Source organism: Propithecus coquereli, unplaced genomic scaffold (assembly GCF_000956105.1).
Source record: "Propithecus coquereli isolate 6110/MARCELLA unplaced genomic scaffold, Pcoq_1.0 Scaffold32, whole genome shotgun sequence".
In the NCBI taxonomy this organism is placed as follows: Eukaryota; Metazoa; Chordata; class Mammalia; order Primates; family Indriidae; genus Propithecus; species Propithecus coquereli.
The window spans coordinates 4836398-4858923 of record NW_012148841.1 but is presented as its reverse complement, the minus strand read 5'-3'; the positions used below and the strand labels follow the sequence as shown (position 1 = coordinate 4858923).

At 36.0% G+C, this 22526-nt stretch overlaps 1 protein-coding gene across 1 annotated transcript in view; it reads left to right on the top strand.

The window, feature by feature from the left end:
- The window catches only part of RELN (reelin), a 462655-nt gene that overhangs the window by 171935 nt on the left and 268194 nt on the right, over positions 1 to 22526 (top strand). Inside the window, exon 4 of the mRNA XM_012650296.1 lies at positions 18002 to 18072. Coding sequence (XP_012505750.1) covers positions 18002 to 18072 — 71 coding nt within the window. The remainder of the gene's footprint in view (positions 1 to 18001; positions 18073 to 22526) is intronic.

Sequence of the window (22526 nt, the reverse complement as noted above, 5' to 3'; positions counted from 1 at the left end):
AGGAATTAAACAACCTGATAATGATGGTTGTTACAAGAATGGAAGATGCTATTAAGAGGGAGCATGGAATATGTCTTACTCACAGGGAAAAAGGTGTAGCAGTTTACCTCTTCAGACCAATAGTTTTCAAGCCTGGCTACAATTAGAATCATGTGTGCCTGAGCCCCAGGCCCAGAGATTCTGAATTAAGGAAGGATGGGGCTGGCATTATGGGTATATTTTTAGAGTATCCCATCTCTAGAATCACTAGCATTGATGGTTTAGAATCACCCTTTTAAACACTCATTTAAAATAAAAAATATCATCTGTGAAATAAGTTATTCTGTCTAACAAAATGTTCACTTGTCCTTGTCCTACCCCTGATAACCACTGCCACTGTGACTGTCCGTTCCCATCTCCTGTTCCTTTTGCTTTCCCTGAAAATGCACCTGCCTGAGAGCATTACACATAGAGGAATTTTGTATTTCCCACCAGGGCCACTGTCTGTTTGTCACTAGGCTACTGGGCAGTTCTTATTAGACTTGTGCTGGAATATGTACTCTTAACAAAATTGGGCTCACTAGTGACAGAACTGGTGATATCACCAGGAATCCTACCTGGACACTTAGCAACATGGCAACACTGGAATTTGCATGACACACTAAGAAAATTCAGTCCACTTCTGGTTCTGTATAGACCTAAGGGCGTATATTTTTAGGTGAGGAGGGTACAGGAAAAAAAAAAATCAGCCTTTATCCAGACAACATCCTAAGCATTCATTTTAGTTACTTCAAGTCTGTAATTTATCAAAAAATGGTAAATATGACTGCCTTTGAATGTACTTGTTAGAGTTGTAGTTTTGCCTAAGCAGGGCCAAAGAGCTTTGCTATAAATATGCTAGATAATTTAAGGGGACTTTCAATTAATCATTACATCAATAATTTAATGTGTTTTCTTTCATCTAAATGTGTCCTGAGGCAGGTAAAAGAAGAACTACTTATACATTGCAAAAGAAAAATTATTCTCTCCCTAGGCTCAAAGTTGCATATAATATGTAGAAATTAAACTTCGGTTTAATTGAAATTTGGTTGCAATTTGAGGCTTTATAGTTTCCTTGGGCCACCTAATGCATTCTATTTAATGAAGCATTGAAGGATGGCAGCATTAAAAAAATACTAATTTAGTTTTATTTTCTGGTCGTTTCAAGCAACAGAAACACTTCTTTTGTTCATTATAACATCAGCCTCAAGGAAATGGAGATGTCCTCAAAACACACCTGACTGTTCTTAGTAATATTATGCATAAAGCTAATTATAATCTATATTAGCTTATATACAGCCTTCCAGAATATAATTCATTTTTTTTAATAACAACTTTATTGAGATATAATTCACATACCTTAAAATTTACCCCTTTGAAATATACAATTAAATGGTTTTTAGTATATCCACAGAGTTATGCAATTATTATCAAAAATTTTCAGAACATATTTATTATCCTAAAAAGATACCTTGCCCCCATTAGCAGTCACTTTCCATGTCCCCATACCCCTAATCCCCTGGAAACCACTAATCTACTTTTCGTCTCTGGATTTACGTATTCTGGACATTTCATGTAAATGGAATCATACGATATGTAGCGTTTTCTGACTGGTTTTTTTCACTTAGCATGTTCTCAAGGTTCATTCATGTTATAGCATGAACAGTATTGCATTCCTGTTTACGGTTGAATAATAGTCCATTGTATAGATATACTACATTTTATTTAGCCATTCATCTGTTGATGGACATTTAGGTTGTTTCCACTTTTGTGTATTATGAATAATGCTCCTAAGAACATTTGAATACATATTTTTTCAATTTTCTTGAGTATATAACTGCAAGTGGAATTGCTGGGTCATAAAGTAACTCAGTGTTTAACATTTTGAGGCATTGCCAATGGTTTTCCAAAGTAGCTCTACCATTTTACATCCCTACTGGAAATATATGAGGGTTCCAGTTTCTCCACATCCTCATCAACACTTAATATTGTCTGTCTTTTTTATTTCACCTTGTGGGGGTGCAATGGTATTTCATTGTGGTTTCAATTTGCAGTTCCCTAAGGACTAATGATATTGTGCATCTTTTCATGTACTTATTAGCCATTTGTATTTTTAAGAGGGAGTAAGTGGCTATTCAAATTCTTTGCCCATTTTTAAGTTGGGTTATTTGTCTTTTATTGAGTTGTAAAAAGTTCTTCATATATACTGGATATAAGTCCTTTATCAGATATATGATTTGCAAATATTTTCTCCCATTCTGTTGGTCATCTTTTTACTTTCTTGTAAAGTAAAACTTTGTTTCACAGAAGTTTTTAATTTTGATAAAGCCCTGTTTATGTATTTTTTCTTTTTTTCTTATGTTTTTCGTGTTGTATTTAAGAAACAATTGCCAAATCACAGGTCATTGAAGATTTACCCCTATATTTTCTTTTAAGAGTTTTATAGTTTTAGTTATTACATTTAAATCTATGATCATTTTGAGTTAGTTTTTGTATATGGTGTGAGGTGAGGGTCCAACTTCATTTTTTGCATGTGGATATCGAGTTCACTGAACACCATTTGTTGAAAAGACTTCTTTCCTCATGAAATTGTCCTGGATCCCTTGTCAAAAATTAATTGACCATAAATGTAAAAGTTTATTTCTGGACTCCCAATTCTATTCCATTGGTCTACAGAGCAATATCACATTGTTTTGATTACTTAACTTTATAGTAAGTTTTGAAGTCAAGAAGTGCAAGTCCTGCAACTTTCTTATTTATCAAGATTATTTTGAATCTTCTGAGTCCCTTGCATTTCTATTTATATTTCACAATTAGCTTGTCAATTTCTGGAAAATGCCCAGCTGGAATTTTGAGAAGTATTGTGCTGAATCTATAGATCCATTTGGGTAGTATTGCCATCTTAACAATATTAGGTCTTCTGATTCATGAACATGAGTTGTTTTTCCATTTATTTAGATCTTTCATCTTTTTCAATAGTGTTTTGTAATTCGTTATATACAAGTTTTGTACTTCTTTTGGCAAATTGGCAAATTTATTCCTAAGTATTTTACTCTTTTTGTTGCTATTATATAGTAAATATAATTGTTTTCTTAATTCTATTTCTGGGTTATTCATTGATAGTGTGTGGGAAAACAACTTATTCTTGTATATTTATCTTGTATTCTACAGCCCTGCTGGACTTATTTATAAATTCTAATAGTTCTCTTGTGGATTCATTAATGTTTTTTATATTCAAGATCATATGATCTTCAAATAGAGATATTTTACTTTCTCTTTTTCAATCTGGATGCCTTATATTTCCTTTTCTTGCCTGACCACCTTGGCTATATCCAGAAAAATGTTGAATAAAAGTGGCAAGAACAGAATCACTGTCTTGTCCATGATCTTAGAGGGAAAGATTTTAGTCTTTCACCAGTAAGTGTGATGTTAGTTATCTTTTTTTTTTTTTTTTTGGTATTAATAGATGGCATTTATGATGTCTAAGATGTTTACTTTTATTCCTAGTTTATTGAGAGATTTTATTATGAAAGGGCATTGGAAGTTGTCAAATGCTTGAACTGCATCTGTTGAAATGCTCATGTTTTTCTTTTTTTATTTCAGAATATTACGGGGGTACAAACATTTGGTTACATATAATGCCAAGCCAGAGCTACAAGGTTGCCCTTCCCCCATACAGTGTGCACTGCATCCATTAGTTGTGAGTTTACCCACTCCCACCACCCCCCTCCCACCTGACCAGCACCTAATAAATATTACTGCCATGTGAGCACCTTGGTGTTGATCAGTACCAATTTGATAGTGAGTGATTGTGGGGCTTGTTTTTCCATTCTTGTGATACCTCACTTAAAAGGATGGACTCAAGCTCTACCCAGGATAATATAAAAGGTACTAGTTTACCATTGTTTTTTGTAGTTGAGTAGTATTCCATGGCATACATATACCACATTTTATTAATCCACTCATGTATCGATGGGCACTTGGGTTGTTTCCACATCTTGGCAACTGTGAATTGTGCTGCCATAAACATTCAAGTGCAGATGTCTTTATTACAGAATGTCTTTTTTTCCTTTGGGTAGATGTCCAGTAGTGGGATTGCTGAATCAAATGGTATGTTTATTTTTAGCTCTTTGAAATATCTCCAAATTATTTTCCACAGGGGTTGTTCTAATTTTCAGTCCCACCAGCAGTATAAGAGTGTTCCTGTCTCTCCACATCCATGCCAATATTTGTTGTTTTGAGACTTTTTGATATAAGCCATTCTCACTGGAGTTAGGTGATATCTCATTGTGGTTTCGATTTGCATTTCCCTGATGATTAGAGATGTTGAGCACTTTTTATATGTTTGCTGGCCACTATTCTATCTTCTTTTGAAAAGTTTTGGTTCATGTCCTTTGCCTACTTTTTGATGAGGTTGTTTGATTTTTTCTTGTTAATTTTCTTAAGTTCTATATAGATTCTAGTTATCAGCCCTTTATCGGATGTGTAGCATGCAAATATTTTCTCCCATGCTGTAGGTTGTCTATTTGCTCTAATGATAGTTTCCTTGGCTGTGCAGAAAAGCTTTTTAATTTGATCAGGTCCCATTTATTTATTTTTGTTGTTGCTGTGATTGCCTTTGGCATCTTCTTCATAAATTCTTTACCTAGGCCAATGTCTTCAAGAGTTTTTTCAACATTTTCTTCTAGAATTCTTATAGTTTCATGCCTCAGGTTTAAGTCTGTTATCCACCGTGGGTTGATTTTTGTGAGAGGTGAAAGGTACGGATCCTGTTTCAGTCTTCTACATGTGGCCATCCAATTTTCTCAGTACCATTTATTGAATAAGGATTCTTTTCCAGCATATGTTTTTGTCTTCATTGTCAAAGATTAGATAGCTGTATGAGGATAGTTTTATATCTGGGTTCTCAATCCTGTTCCAAAGGTCTATGTCTCTGTTCTTGTGCCAGTACCATGCTGGTTTGGTTACTATAGCCTTGTAGTAAAGCTTCAAGTCTGGTAGACTGATGCCATCCAATTTGTTCTTTTTGCTTAAGATTGTTTTGGCTGTACCAGGTCTTCTTTGGTTCCATACGAAGTGTACAATTATTTTTTCTAGATCTGTAAAGAATGATGATGGTATTTCGATAGGGATTGTGAAATGCTCATATGTTTTTGATCTTATTCTATAAACATGACATATTACAATGATAAATTTTCGTATATTGAAACAACTTTGCATTCCTGGGATGAAGCCCACTTTGTCATGGTATATAATGATTTTGGTATTGGATTCAATTTGCTAATATTCTGTTGATGATTTTTATGTCTCTATACATAGGGAATATTTATGTAGTTTTCTTATGATGCTTTTGTCTGGTTTTGTATACTGCCCTCATAGAATGCATTGGAAAGTGCTCCTCCCCATCTGTTTTTGGAAATTTGTAAACAGTTGGTGTCCTTAATTGTAAAGGATTAGTTCTTCTTTAAACATTTTGTGGAATTGACCAATGAAGATATCTCAGTCTGGGGTTTTCTGTGTGGGAAGCTTTTTATTATTAATTCAATCTCTTATAGGCCTATTCAGATTTTTAATTTCTTCTTAAGTCAATTTCAGTACTTTCTGCCTCCCTGGGAATTTGTCCATTTCATCTTGGCTATCTAATTTGTTGGCATATAGCTGTTCATAGTATTTCTTTTTTTTTTTTTTTGAGACAGAGTCTCACTCGTTGCCCGGGCTAGAGTGTCGTGGCATCATCCTAGCTCACAGCAACCTCAGACTCCTGGGCTCAAGTGATCCTCCTGCCTTAGCCTCCCGAGTAGCCGGGACTACAGGCATGCACCACCATGCCCGACTAATTTTTTCTATGTATTTTTAGTTGTCCAATTAATTTCTTTCTATTTTTAGTAGAGATGGGGTCTCGCTCTTGCTCAGGCTGGTTTCGAACTCCTGAGCTCAAACAATCCATCTGCCTCGGCCTCCCAGAGAGCTAGGATTATAGGCGTGAGCCACCGCACCCAGCCATAGTATTTCTTATAAACCTTTTTATTCCTGTAAAGTCAATAGTAATGTTCCTACAATTCACAATTGCAAAGATGTGGAAACAACCCAAGTGTCCATCAATACATGAGTGGATTAATAAAATGTGGTATATGTATACCATGGAGTACTATTCAGCTTTAAGAAACAATGGTGATATAGCACCTCTTGTATACTCCTGGATAGAGCTGGAATGCATTCTACTAAGTGAAGTATCCCAAGAATGGAAAGACAAGCACCACATGTACTCACCATGAAATTGGTATTAACTGATCAACACATAAGTGCACATATAAGAATAACATTTACTGATGTTGGGCAGGGGGGAGGGGGGAGGAGGGGACGGGTATATGCATACACAAAGAGTACAATGCGCATCACCCGAAGGATGGACATACTTGAAACTCGGACTTGCGGGGGGAGGGGGGCAAGGGCAACATACGTAACCTAAACATCTGTACCCCCATAATATGCTGAAATAAAAAAAATATATAGTAATGTTCCTTCCTTCATTCCTGATTTTAGTAAATTGATCTTCTCTCTCCCCACCCTTCCATCTGCTTGCTTTCACATTCAGTTCTTTTTAAATTAATTTTATTTTTGTCAAAAAATTTTTTAAATCCTAAAATAGAAAAAGACTTATAATAAAAAGGAAGACTTTCCTTCTCCACCCACCCAGTAACATTCCCAGACTAAGCCACTGTCCACTGTCATCATTTCTCAGCTGCTACTTCTAGTATTGATTCTGGTATTGATTTCCATATTTTTAAATAATATGCTTAAATCAGTTACTTTATATTGAGGTAGAAGAAGATATACCTCACTCACACCATTCCTCCCTTTCAATACACAACTTCAACTCCCATATCCTTCCAATATAATCATATCACATTTTTTTATAAAACCAATCATCAGTGTTTTAATTAATAATTATAGAAATATTTTTCACTGCAGAACCAAATGGTGTATTATTTTTATTTCTTGAACAACTTTTTATTTTTTCTGGAATTAATGATTGCTTCTTTTTTTTTTAATTTGTACCTTCATTTTTCTTAGAGCCCTTTCTTGATTACTTCCTGAGAAAGTGTACATGGGAAGTAAAATGTTTGATTCTTTACATTCAAATAATAGATTGGCTAGAGATAGAATTCCATATTAAAAATAATATTCTCTGAAAATTATGAAGGCCTCAGGTGTTATAATTGAAAAGCCTTATGGCATTTTTTTTAATTTAAAAGTTTAGTTTTTTTGTTTTTTCCTTACTGGAAACTTTCAAGATCTTCTCTTTATCCCTGTTGGTTTTCAATTTCTTGAGAATGTGTATACAGAATAGAAAGTGTGTGGCAGCCCCACTTTCCATACCAGAAGCTTTCTCTCCATCTTCCTGTTTTCGGCTCACTATATTGTGCCTAATATCTCAATTTCAGACCCTCTCTAATTCAGTATTTCTAGAGAAGAAGGCTCAGGTTTATCATATTTTCCTAAAATTTATTCCATTTCACCCATGTAAATGTTCAACTGACAAGTCTATATTCTCAGACTATCATAAGGAATTACTCCCTGAAATTATCTGAACCAACTAATATTTAACAACTAGAAATAAGCATAATACACAGATTTTTTTTTTTTTTTTTAGACAGAGTCTCACTGTGTTGCTGGGGCTAGAGTGAGTGCCGTGGCATCAGCCTAGCTCACAGCAACCTCAAACTCCTGGGCTCAAGCAATCCTACTGCCTCAGCCTCCCGAGTAGCTGGGACTATAGGCATGCGCCTCCATGCCCGGCTAATTTTTTCTATATATTTTTAGTTGTCCGATTAATTTCTTTCTAATTTTAGTAGAGACGGGGTCTCGCTCTTGCTCAGGGTGGTCTCGAACTCCTGAGCTCAAACAATCCTCCCGCCTCGGCCTCCCAGAGAGCTAGGATTACAGGCGTGAGCCACCGCGCCCGGCCATAATACACAGATTATTTGATAGTTTCACTATGTGTTTTCACTTCATCATTATAATTTAATTATGGCTAAATAAGCACTGTTTATTTCCTTTCAAGTTAGAAATCATGAGAAAACATTATTCCCAATTCCACAATCACTCTGTTCATATGATTGATTTTTAGCATGGAAATTTGTCAAAGGTTTTCAAATCAGTGGAGGTGTAAATATATTTCAGAAAATAACTCTGATATCAAAAATATAATATAGAAAAGGTTCCATAATAAGTAAGTCAATAAAAGATTATTCAATAAAATATACTAGAACATTTCTTAATAAATGGAAAAAATAAATTTAAATCCCCAGTGAATGCCTATAAACCAAAATAAATTCCAGATGGATGGAAAAAAATTCCCAAAAGAAAATGCATGCCAATATCTATTTACTTGGGTTTAGAATGGGAAAGAGCTTCTAAGCATGAAAGCCCTGGAAAAAAAATTAGAAGAGAATAGATTAAAAGATTTGATTACATGAACATTTAGAACTTTTTAAAATAAAAAACCAGTAAGGATAATAAAAGACTACTTATAAACTGCATTAAAAATATTGACAACAAATGTAGCAGGGAGTTAAATAGCCTTAACATTTAAAGAGTTCTTGTAATCAATTATAAAAACATTAAGATCCATAGCAAAATTGGCAGGGACGGGAATAGATAGCTCCCAAAGCTAAAAAATGTAACCAATAAACAATAAACGTGCAAAATATCCCCACTAATAAAAAGTAACACAGCATTCTTGGGAAGAAAACTGGTAGGCTGGTAATGCTTGGTGCCCCCAGGGGTATACTAGTACTCTGATACACAGTGGGAAATTGGCATGCCTTTCCCAAAATGCTGTTTGGAATTATAGATCAAAGCTATTTAGTCTGCTTAGCTGCTATGAGAAAATACTATAGGCTTAGAGGCTTAAACAATAATAATGCGTTTCTCCATTTCTGGAGCCTGGAAAGTCTGAGATTCAGTTCCTAGTGAGGGTCTTCTTCCTGGCTTGCAAACAGCTGCCATATCACCATTTGCTCACACGACCTCTTCTTTGTGTGTTTGTTGGTGGCAGGGGGAGCTCTGGTGTCTCTTTCTCTTCTTATAAGGACACTAATCTTATTTCAGGGGCTCCACCCTCATGACCGCATCTAAACCTAAATACTTCCCAAAGACCACACTTCCAAATACCATCATATTGGGGGTTTAAGTATTCAACATATGAATTTGGGGAGCACACAAACATTCAGTCCGTAATAAAAGCTTTAAATGGCTATACCTTTAATTCAGTTACCCCAATCCTGGAAATCCATCTTAAAATGCAAGAGATATGGTCAAAAATTTATGCACTTCATTGTGTAAAATATTGTAAACAATTAAAATTCTAACAATATTAGAATAATGAAAGAAGCTATGATATAACTGGTCATGTGTTATCATGTAGTGGGATATTAGCCTTTAAAAAAATCTTGTTCTAAAATATTTAATGATATAGGAACTATTATAATAAATATAAAATATGGAGGAGTAGAAAACTTAGAAAATGCCTTAGGCAAGGCATTTTCTAAACAACTTTATGGATTAATTTTTTAAAACTATAAGTGTATATAGTTTACTAATATGTTAATCGTGATTATCTGTCCTTGGTATGAATATAAGTACTTTTAATTTCTCATTAATACTTTTCTATATTTTAAAGTTTTATAATACAAGTTATTTTATAACAAAAATATTAAATATTATATAGTAGAAGTTTGCTTTATAACTTATTTCCTCCAAAGGGACAGTTGTATGTACTTTGACGGGATTTCTTTGCAAGAATATATCAATATTGTCCTAATTTGTTATGATTAACTGGGTTAGAAATTCTGCCCTTTATTGGAGTTTTCATCAGCTTTGGCACAGTCATAAAACATTTTAGGGATTACAGTCTTCCCTTGTTTTCCCCTTTTGAGTTCAAAAGTAGCTTTTGACCTTAAATCCTATAGAATATGCTAATTCCCTTTCAGTTTTGCATCGACACTTTCTGAAATGACCAGCTAGAACATTGTCATCATAATTCCTTACGTTTTTTACATTTTCACAGACTTGATCTCATTGGATTTTCACCACAGCCCTGAATATACGTAGCCCAAGTTTTCTCGGCCTGTCTCTAAAAACAAATACTTGTCTAAGGTCAATATAAATCATTGAGCCATGGTGCAAACCCACGTCTTCTAATTCTAGATCTGCTATCTGGTCAAGGAATTATCCAGTCCAATCAATGTATTTTATAGATTAAGAAAATGAGAAACGGAAGTTAAATGACATAGCCTAAATCATGGAGGTGATGCATGCCGGACTCAGAGAAAAACCCCCAATCTTACGTCTCAGAAACTAGTACTCTTTTAGTCCACTCAGTGGTAAGACCTAAATATTTTGCATGGGTGTTTCGACAAATACACAAACTCTTTAATTCACTATCCAGTGGATGACATCATTTTTTATGAGGTTTCCTTTGGAATAGACGTGCCATTTTACCTGTTTTTTCCTTGTCTTGCCTAAGGATGCCTCTGAGGCAAGCTGACATAGACTTACTTAGTTAAAAGGCATTTAAAACAGCAGAGTCACTCAGATAGTTTTTTATTTTTTGATGAATTTTAATTATTTTAAAAGGTAGTATGAAAAGCATTTTTATTTTGAAGTTTTAGAAAGCATCTCTGGAATGCAATTTGTTCAAGAATACTCTGAAGATGTTAAATGATGAAAGCATGTTGCAATAGTTAAAGCAAAATAAAATACAAAAAAATAAATAGACAAAATCCCTGTGCCTAGGGTACACATAGCCGAGTATAGAAGGCACAATTCAAATTAATTAAAAAAATATTTGCTGAGAGCCAATCATACGCCAACAGGGCCAGACTAAGAAATGTGAGCCCTTACAGCAGACTAGTAACTTAGAACCCCATTAGATTCATAATCCTTTATGGTCTGTTGAATAATTATTTAGTAGAGGCAGAGAGAACATCATCTTTTTATTAACAAAAATTGTGTATCTTTCTTGCTGTTGTTCATAATCAAAGATCTGCTAGTATGGTTTTCTAATCCAGAAAAATTCCTGATAAAACCTATGTAAAGCCACTTAGAATTTAGACAGTGAAAAGTCATTCCTTCTTGGTAGACAGCACTCCACATGCCTAGGTCAGACACTGTTAGCTGGGTTGCTCTGAGGACTGAAGACATGGCCTGGCCTGTAATTGCACCTACTGCTGAGGTAGGTGAGGGCAGCTGACGAGTTTTTTCATCTGCCTTTCTTACTTGGCTTAACTCATGACTTTGTTTTCTCCTTAAAGAAATTACATAGTCCTGGAAATTAAAGTTTCTCCTAGGTGTGAATTGAGAGCTTCTGACAGATGTTTGATACCTTGGTGATGATCCTTTTGATTCTTAGTCCTTCATGAATCTGTCCAATCAACTTCCCCTTACTTTTTAACATTTTGTGATAATCCTGAGAAATGTGGAATTTCTGATTCATTTTACCAGGAAAATCGATCCTTTTGCACATGGACAAAATGAAAGATGGTTTTATCTCCTCATGGGTATCTTCCCTCCCTAGATCCACCTTGTTGTTGGTTTACAAAGGATAAAACTCTGCGAGTGATAAATGTTTGCTTCTTTTTAGTGTTATATATCTTGCAACTATCAAGTAACTTTTCAACAAAATTATTACTCTTTATTTCAATGCAGCATCACCTAGTGATGTTATTGAAAACACTTTAAGTGAAAGTCAGAGTTCCAACTACTTGTGGCTTGAATGCATAAAATACACTGGATACATATATACCGTCAGATGTCCTTAAACCCTGCTTCTCAATTTCAGTAGTTAACTTTGCTGAATTGCTTAGAAGGAAGTTAAGTTACTATTAACCATTAATTTAATTGCCCTACTTAAATGATTTTATCTATATGTTCTTTCTCTTACTAATAAAAATTATACTTTGATCAGAAAACAGGGTTAAGCCATATATTTGGTGACCTTTAAGGATACCTAGACTTTGTGATTGCTAAATAATGAACATTGATGCTGAAATTTGTTGTTTTCAGGCAGAGAAAAATATGTGTATGCTGGACAGAAGGAAAAATGCTATGGCTTAGGAATAAAAGATGTAATTATAAAAATGATGAGAGCAGTAAAGCTTTAAAAAGCAAAAGCATTGTGACAACATACACAAATTTTTACTTGTTTTGCAACGGCCCTGAGATAGTTGAAGTTGAGAGTGTAATATAATAATAATTTCTTCCTCAAGTTATTCATTACTCCTTTTTATATGTTTTAAAGCATTTGGGTTTTTTTCTTGTTTTAATAAATGTCAATATGTATTCCTAAATTAGCAAGTACTGTAATTTGCTTGTGTAAAGGGGGCAAGAATCTTGCAAATGAATTGATTCCTTTGAAGACCATATTTACCAAAGTCAGACTAAGTCTCTCTTTTCCCATGTTCCACATATTTAATTACATTTCCTGGAGGGCACCTTGGCACAGGCATGCTGACATTACACTAGATTAACTTCAGATTGCTGGTTAATGAATGCCCTTCCAGGTGTGAATGGACAGGACACTCTAGCATACCAGGCCTAACTGGTAAAACAGTAAAGAGAAATGGGAAAAGTCACCTAGCACTAGGGATAAAACATATTTTCCTAGGTTTAAATATGAAACAGTAGATATGATTCTTATGTTAATCTGTGAGCAAATTGATTCATGAAATCAATAAGGAATGCTCTTGGGAATTTATGCATTGTAACAACTGTATTAATACCCTTTGTATTCCTTTGAAAACTGGATGGCAATATTGCACACTGGAAGCAAATCGTGAACTGAAAAATATAAACAGTTTTGTCCAAGTCATTATGACAGGTGCCTTATGGGGGATAATTTCTTTTTAATTAATGATTCCTACTATTCCAGAAGCCTGAAATCTATTTAGGTTGAGAGACTGTAAGTATCTGAAGAGTGTATATTAATATCTTTAAGTAATAGTTATTATTTCAAGTTATCCCTACCCTCTGGTAGGGAATCTAAGGCCTAGAGTGATTAAAGAATTTGTCCAAAGTCATATAGCTCGTAAGTGGCACCTCACTGTGTCCTAGCGCTGGTCTTTCTGATTACAGAGACTGTAAACTTCAGTACTATGCTACAGCACAATGCACGCTTAATTCTTAAATGCTTTGGGCAAACAGTTGCTCTGGTGTTCAGTTAAGATGAAAATATCATATGCTCTTTTAAAATCATAACAACAAAGGCTATTCAAACATTGAATTATGGACATTGTAATGAACTTTCTTCATTTGGGAGAATCTATAGAGCTTTTCAAATGATAGGTTATAACAGCCCAAAGGATTTTAAAATCACTTAGTTAATACGGTCTCTTGTTGGCAAGCATGCTTTAGAGTTCTGTGCATCTCCCAGAAGATGATAAGTACTTATTAGAAACTTGTTTAAGAAATTTGGTCTACTCCCCAGAACAGTGAACAATGAGGATATTTTCTGAACTCTTTTGAAAAATTATTGCTAATTATGGAAAATTAAGTGCAAACAGTACTGACATAGTTATTAGCACCATAAATTTGATGGACCTCCCCCAAAAAAGAGTTATACATTACAAAAAAAATGGTTATGAAAATGAATAAGGCATGTCACCATATACCATAGCTATATATTCTTATAAAAAATATATTGTGAGTTACAAATTAGAGGACTTGGAATCTAAAACGTTGATCTCATAGAAGTAGAGAGTAGAATAATGGTTACCAGGGACTGGGGTTGTTGAGGAGATGTTGGTCAGAGGATACAAAATCTCTGTTAGGCAGGAGGAATGAAGTCATGAGATCTATTGTACAACATGGCGACTATAGTTACAAATATGTTGTATTCTTTAAAAGTGTTAAGAGAGTAGATGTAAAGTGTTTTCACCACAGCAATGATAACTATGTGAGGTAATACACGTGTTAATTAGCCAGATTTAGTTACTCCACAATGTAGATACACTTTAAAACATCATATTATACACAGCATTACATACAATTTTATCTGTCAATGTAAAAAAACAAAATTAAAAAAATTGGAAGATCTGACCTCTAGAGTCTTTTAATTTTATTACTGTGCTTTTAGCAATTATATATATAATATTTATATCATATAATGAAATATATATTTCCATAAAAGATTTTAAATAAATGCTATGATTCTGTAGGTAAACCACCATGAAATATTTCATAGCTCTAAATATGTTCAAAGTTGGCTTGTGATTACTGACATTAGCCACATGCTAAGGAGAGTAGGGCAGATGTCTCATGGGATGAAGCAATGAAGCCTAAGTTCTTGCTGGTTACTGGGCTTCTGCTCTTTCTTCTCCCCAAAATAAGATGCCAATATGCAGACCTTCACAACTACTAACCATGCATCTACTATAGGGTGGGACATTTTTATATTAAAATGTTATCTGAGGGTTTTAAAGGTTTGGAAGGAAAGTGGTACATATGCTGATTGTCTGTTGACAGGCTTCTGGATCCTGGGTATCACACAGGGTCCAGGCAACAGCATGGCTAAGAAAGGCTTCCAGTACTCTTGTATCTGGCGCAGACAGAAGAGATGCGAGGGGTCCTGGGCTCTTGGAGGAAATGTGACAAAGAGTTGAAAGGGAGCTACAGTGAGCTGGTAGAAGTGGAGGGACTCACAGAGCACCATGGAGAAGGGGTCAGGAGAAATGGTATTTTAAAGGACAGATCCCAAGGAATTGCTGGCCAAGTGGCCAAGGTTCCAACAGAAACAGAAAAGTTTGTTTGTCCAAGAGGAGGTTAAATAAAAGGGCTTAGCTGTAGCCTGAAGGGTTGGAGTAGAGAGAAGAAGCCAGAGAAGACATGGCTTTGAAGATCAGGCCCTCAAAGCAGGTCTCCCTCTGAAAAGAAATTGAAAGCTACCCTTCTATCTTTGAACCAGGCTAATGAAATTTTGCTGTAATGCTTAAAAGCAAGGATTCTATACTCAGAACACCTGGGTTTGAATCCTGGCTTTACCACTGGTTGAGTGACATTTGTAAATCATGCAATAGCTGTGTGTCCCAGGAAAATAGAAATAATAGTATCTACCTCATAGGGCTGTTGTCAGGATGAATTGAGTCAATGTATGTAAAACCTTGTAACAGTGCCTAACAAGGGGTAAATTTCAATTCATAACAGGTATAATAATAATTACGTATACCAGCCACATTATCGTCATTCCTCCTTCTAAGTTTCCTAAGCAAAGGACTTCAGGTAATGGCATTGAGCATGTGGTGCACAGTGCTCCTCAAGCTGGCTTTTAATTGCCGAGCCCTTTCTTCAGACAAAATTAAATAATTAATAAGAACATATAAAGCCCAGGAGCTCTGGTAGAACTGATTGGTGCCTGAAGCACTCCCTGCCCTCTCCCTCTCTTGACCCTAGGCCACCACTAGGAGCACATTTGGAAAACTACTGATGCAATGGAAAGGATCCAAGACCCAGAATCAAAGACCTGGAATTGGATCCTATCTGCCACTTACAGGCTGTGTGACTTTCACCTGGTTAATATCCTCCCTGGGCTCTCAGGTTCCTGATCCATACACTGTAAGAGTTAGACTAGTACTCTTACTAGTTCAGTGGTTTTGTAACTCTGCTCCCTCCAAGCCTAGGAATTCCAGAGAAGTGCATCAGGCAGATTTGGGGAAGGGGTGGTGGGGAGCATGATGGATGAGAAGAGGGAGCCCCACAACTTCAAAAGCCAGGGCTCCTCTGTTTTATATATTGGAATTTCATATTTGTTTGAAGAATGAGTACCACTGCTAAAGAAATTGTGACTAGATGATCTTCAGTTTCAGTTATTCTATTGTTCTTCAGAAATTTACAGAATTTCTCGATTGCACCAAAGTAGCAGACATAAGAATATGAATGAAAGCAACAAATCCTAAATATGAGAAAACCGAGTGATAGGGAAAAACAGTGTGGGTATTCACAAGGCACTGTGCAGTGCCTAAGATATTTCAGTATCCACTAAGATCCAGAGAAAAGGGAAACCTCTGTTACACGAATCTTAGTTTGATAATTTGACCCATGTTCATGGGAGCATAGGCTGGCAGAATGATCACAACGCTTGTGAACCACCAAAAGTATATTACATACTTACCACCAAGACAACCAGACTGAACAATTATTTAAACACTATATGTTGTAGGACTTTTCTTGGTGGTTAGTGATTTTAGAAAACGTATCCCTTCCAAAGAAGATGTCAGATTAAAATTCTACATTTATGATTGCTGTGTTGTTATTTGAAGTTTATGTGAACTCAGACATTCTTGGCTCAATTGATTTGAACAATGTATTTGGGTAAATTAAGTTACTGTGTTCCCTCTGGACATAAAACCTGCACTGCTTAGCGAGTCTGTAGGCTATGCTTGTGGCTTGGACTGGCCCCGTGTTTAGTCCTTCTCATTTTCAGCTTGCTGAAAGCAAAGGAAAACCTATAAACATATGTGAATATAGAGAGAGAATGCTGGCATCTGGCTTTGTGTTATTTCGCTAACTATTAACATGCAACAAGGGCTGACTTCCCTTATAGGCTTCACATATGGTGTGAGTTGAAAGCCACCCAATGATCTTTCTCTCCAATTATATACTCCCTTCCACCATTCAAAACTCTCACTATTGTGCCATTGTGTGTGTGTGTGTGTGTGTGTGTGTGTGTTTTAAGCCATAATATTTTCACAGTTTCACTGCTAAAATATGTTAGCTTGGAGCAGCATCATCCATTAACACTTCGGCATGGATTGGTTTATCAGATTACTTTAGAAGAATTGGGTGCTGGGGGACTGTCACGAGGGGATAGTAACAATTCCATCAGGACGGAATTCAGAATGGTCTGAAGCAGGGAGGGGGAAGGTTCATCCTCATGGGGGCCAGAGCAAGGAATGTTGGGAGCCAGGAAACCCTACTGGGCCCAGCAAAGGAAAAGATGTGGACTGAAGGGTGCATATATCGAGGGGAAATTCAGAGGCCTCTCGTGAGCTAGCACAGTGCCTTGTACATCATCCATCTTAAGCAGATGATGGCTGAATCAGATTTCTGTCCTAGGGTGGTTTTGGCTAAAACTCAAGTCAAGATTTAACATTAATTTTTTTTTTATTGAAAAGGTTTTGTATGGCTTATTTTCTAAAATCAAGTTTCTTAAGGAGACATGATTTTCTGCCTTAAATTTGTTTAAATAATACATTTTGTGCCAGAAAAATTTTTTTAAGGGAGAACACTTCATGTATAAAGCATAAATAATTCTTCCTTTAATAAGACATTTCCTATTATAGCCATTGACGAACACATCTGCTCAAGAATGTTATTTTTTTCTCCCATCCATGTGCACAGCTCTGATTAGAAGAGGTAAAAGATGCACATGTCCTTTAAATGTTGAATTGCCTTCAAATGGGTGTATTTTATTATGACAGATTTTGTTATTATGAAAGCTTTGAATAGCCCTCTTTTCTTGAAAATACTTTTTAAAAATGTAACTCTCTGCCTCAACCCTCTATGTGTTACAGGCGACTATTGATTTCAGAGAAAAGTACCTTAAGAGCATCTTTCTCCAGTACTACTATCAGTATTGCTTCACAAAACATTTTATATCAAGGTCTCCTAAGGAAGAAATTTTAATAAGCATCCTTTCCATAATTTTTCCTCTATCCAGGCTTTATTCACATCTGCTGTTTTCGGAATAAGCCCACAAATGTTATAATATCTTTAAAAAGTAAAACCGGAAGACGATTCTCAACCCAGGTGCCTTGAGCCTTCACTCTATTGTCCATTTATATCACTGTTCAGATGCACTCATTTTTAAAAATCATACCCATAAAATAAAGTTTAAGAATAAGGTTTTTTAAAACAAAGTTTAACAAATACATTATCAACAAACATATTACAAGATTTGAATTAACATTTTGCTGTTTCTTTCCAGGGCTACAGCAACACACAGGGGCCAGGTTATTTTCAAAGATGCGTTAGCCCAGCAGTTGTGTGAACAAGGAGGTAAGAGTCATATTGGATTTGTTCGTGTTGAGTATGTCCAAATTATTCATAGTAGGTCTTATGTTCTATGTAGAAAGTAAGCATTTCGTTATTGTCACTTGCTCATGATGCTTTAAAAATTGAAGTATTGACCCCTTCATATTCCTAATAATTATTTATTTAGTAATTATTGATGAAGGTCTATAGACTTTTCAAAATATTAAATGTGAGCAAACCAAACCAAACCAAAAGAATTTATCTTATTTTCATAATTTTTTCTAACAAATTACCTTTAGTTATTCTGGAAATACAAATCTTAGTAGTGATTTTAGAATTCTACAAAAATGTATCTGCTTAATTTACCACTTAAATTTTTTGTCAACTTTGTTGAAAATATTTCTGATTATTGCTTTTAATATTTGATGTTATACATGATCATGTGTGTAGTATCTATGGTCATGTTTCAGCTATGTGCACTATTAATTTCAGACTTGTGGATAGAAACTGTATCAGTTTAGATTAAATTTTACATAATATTAGATATGTATGATAGGGGCTTAAGAAACTTGAAGTGATTTCTGGTTTTTGGCTACCACATACATACCCAGACTCATCCATACCAGACTCTCACTCACACATGCACACATAAACACACCACAGTGAAAAGGTAAAACAAGGGTCCTTTCTCCCATGCAAATTTGTTCCTCCTACCCCTTGAGTTTCCACCCAAATTCGTGAATGGTGAATGCTACCCTTGAGAGACTGAGCTTCTCAGGTATAGGGACTATGCCTTAAGGATCTTTGGTTCCCCAGAAGCTGACATAGTGCCTGGCATGTAACAGCCTTCCAAAAATGTTGGTAGATTGAATGCAGGTTTGTCCTGCCCATAGATACATTCCTTGATTTAAGCATCTTGACAATGAAAACATTTGATGTCAGTCTTTGTAAATGTCGTGCCATTTTCATTGGTCATCATAGGCATATCATTAATTTTTAGAATGACATTTGGGGGCAATTTGTTAACTTAAGAATTGCATTATTGAATTTAAAGGAAATTTCTACTAATTATCTTTTTACTAATGAAAATCTAGTGGGTTTAAGAGAGAGAGAAATAGGGAAAATTATACTGGTTTTTAAAAGGCCTAAGAAAGTGTCATTTATTATTGTAATATATGTATCACAACATTGCTTTAATGTGATGCTTAATGATTATTAGTGGCAAACTTCTGATTGGTTACATACATAATACTTAAATCAGAAAACTCCGTTCTAATTTCAAACATATTATCAGTATTCTTGGGTTAAACAGATTTTTATTCTGTGGCTTTTGAGAATGCAAATATTAAAACGTGCCTTCGCACGTAGGCTCAAAAATTCTATCATAATGTGAATCTTTTTCCAGACTATGAAAACATTCACACTCCTGAAAATATAGAACACCATATAGCAGTAACTATTAATATCCTGAAAAATGCACAGTGTCAGAAAAGGATATGTCTAATTTTATTGTTTACCAATTATCTAAAAACTGATTTCTTCTAAGCCTTGAATTTTTGAGTCTTTTCTATTGTAAATGAATTATTTGCATTGAGTTCATTTAAAATGAAAAGAAAAAGCCAACAGAAACCAGTGGGGAAAAAATTCTCAAGCAGTAAGGAAAAAAATGCCTTCTCTAGTAGTATTGTATGTGAATATGATTTACATGGTGGTAGGTGTGGGTGTTATTAAAAAATACTGTACAGCCCAGGACTAGAAGAAAAACAATGAGCTTTTCAATTAGTACCTAATTCATTAAAATTGTATCAGTCCATCCAAGATAAGGTGACAAAGAATGCTAACAAAGTGATGGCTTACTGCTGTTAGGAAATAATAAGGAAAATAATTGGTGCTATAAACTATATATTTATTTTGGCCCTATCTACTTTTAATTAAAACATTAATTATCTTCTCAAAATAATTTTAGCATGTAATGTTTTTGTGTATTAGTTGAGGAATATCTAATATATTTAGTAGAGGAAAAAAATTAAATCACTATATATCACAGCACAGTACCTCTCAGTTATAACATACTCAATAGGTTTGTTGATTTTAATTAAATTAAACAATTCAAACAAAGAAAATTTTGTTTTGTGGAGCTTGAGGACAGCTATTAGTGCAAGACTGTATTGCTGGCTAAACATATTGAAAAAGTAAAAGGATAAGAAAATAAACTAGTTATATCTTAGTCGGTGATCATGATCCCCTTCTTTACAAAACGTTCATTGTAAGACTTTATTCTGTAAACATGTAGCCACCTCCTGGGAGACCTCCCTGCTAGCTCACTGTGCTAAATATGGATATGAAGGTGAAAGGACCCATTTCCTGTTCTTGAGGAACTCACAGGCTAGGATGTAAGTGACAGATGATGGATCACAGAGGTAGCTAAGTTCGCCTGGGGGTGTTAGGAGGGGGCTTTCAGGGAGCCGGAGAGGAGATTCCATCTATCTCCTTCCCATTCCCACTGACCCATCTTAGATCAGGCCCCATCACCTCCTATGGGAATTGCTTAATATAAGCCTCCTTTGTAGTATTTCTGCTTTCATTTTCATGGTGCCTATACAGAGCTGCTATAATGAGCTTTCCTAAATGGAAATATTATTCTATCATTACCCTCCTTAAAACCCTTCAATATCTCAATTGGAAGCAAAAGTTTGTCTTCAGAGTAAAATCTGTACTGTTTATCAAGGCATACAAGGAAAATCCTTTGCAATCTGCCTTCAGTTTGCCTCCTCCACCTCATTTATTGCCATCATCTCATTTTTACCTAAAAATTCCCTGAATGCACCTCACTCTGTCTCCCCAGTGTTATCTGCACCCCGTTTCTTTGCCTGGACTACCCTTTTACATCTTTTGGTTCTGTCTAACTCAGGCTTTCAGATCCCACTTGGGTATTACCTCCTCCGGAAAAAACATCTCTGATCCCCTCCACCTCCCCCCCAAGCTGCTCAGGCAACTGTCATACATAACTCTCCATACACAATGCTCAAGGCACAGTAATAATATAAATGGGAACACTCTCAGCACTATCAAATGCCAGAAACCACTCTAAGCACTTTACAAACATTAACTCATTTAATCTTTATAGCAACCCTCTGAGAATAAAAAACCAATATTATCTACATTTTAAGATGCGGAAACAAAGGCACAGTGAGAGTAACTTGAGCATTTATTCATTAAACAACTGAAAATATTTATCTCATATTGTAATAAGAACATTATAACAATGCCTTGTCTGCCGTTAGTTATAAGCTCCTTGAGGGTAGGGATAGTGCTTCTTATTGCGGAATCTCTAAAGCCTCTCACAATATCTGGGGCACAGTATGCACCTAATAAGTGTTTATTGATTGAATGAGTGAACAGTTGAAGTATACAATGGTCTGGTAGAGGTGGCAAAGAGAAAGCTACCCAGAAATTTATTACAGCTAAGCCATGAGGCCCGGAAGGGTAAGATCACAGAGCCCCTGTTACACGCTCAGGGGCTTAAACATTATTCTGTAGGTGGTGGGAGACAGGTGAGTGATGGCAACAATTTATGTTTGAGAAAGAAAATGTAATGGGAGTTGGGGGTGGAATGCATTGCAGGGGTTAGGAAGCTAAGGGGGTCCTAAAGTAGGTTGGAGGCTGGAAAGAAGGGTATGTTAGAGAGACCTAAGAAGGGGTGAGGGGGAGTGAGGGTAGGGAGGGGATCCAGGGCGACTCTGTGGTTTCTGCCCTGGGTGACCCAGCAGATGGTGATGCCAAGAACAGAGAGAGCATCTTGAGCATTCATTCATTCATTTCAAGAAATGAAGAAATGTTAGAGGTGTTTGGAAGAGATAATAACCTGGACTTCTACTTGCTTGCTCTAAGGAAGTGACAGGGCTCTCCACAGATGGGGGCGGTGAGGGAGATTTCAGAGCCACCGGCATGTTGGTGCTGGGGAGGCCATGTGTTCGCCCAGAGAGTGGTTGAGCAGGGACGGGAAGATGAGGGGACTCTGGAGAAGAGGCAGCTTCAGAGTTGGGGGGAGCTCGGGGAAGAACTTTCACCACAGTAGAGGAGTTCGACAGGAACAGCTGCTTCCAAGAGACTGGAGCGGATGAAATGTGGAGAGGGGCCTTGACATTTTGCAGTTAGAAGAGCATTGGCAATTTGGCTGTAAATGAGGGTGGTTTTCAGAGAGGGCAGACCACATGAGGCAGCCTTGTAGGAAGGTTCTTTCTCGAGCTTACAGTCAAGGGAAGACAGATGATTGTGAGATGAGAAGTAAATGTGAGGCAGAGTTTAAAGTTGAGGCTTTGAAAAAATCTAGGATTAAAGGGAAGGAGAGAGAGGGGGCAACTAGAGGGGAAAGCAGGCTCAAGGGAAGGATGGATTCTCTCCTCTCTCTCTCTCTCTCTCTCTCTCTCTCTCTCTCTCTTTCTCTCTCTCTCTCTCTCTCTCTCTCTCCCTCCCTC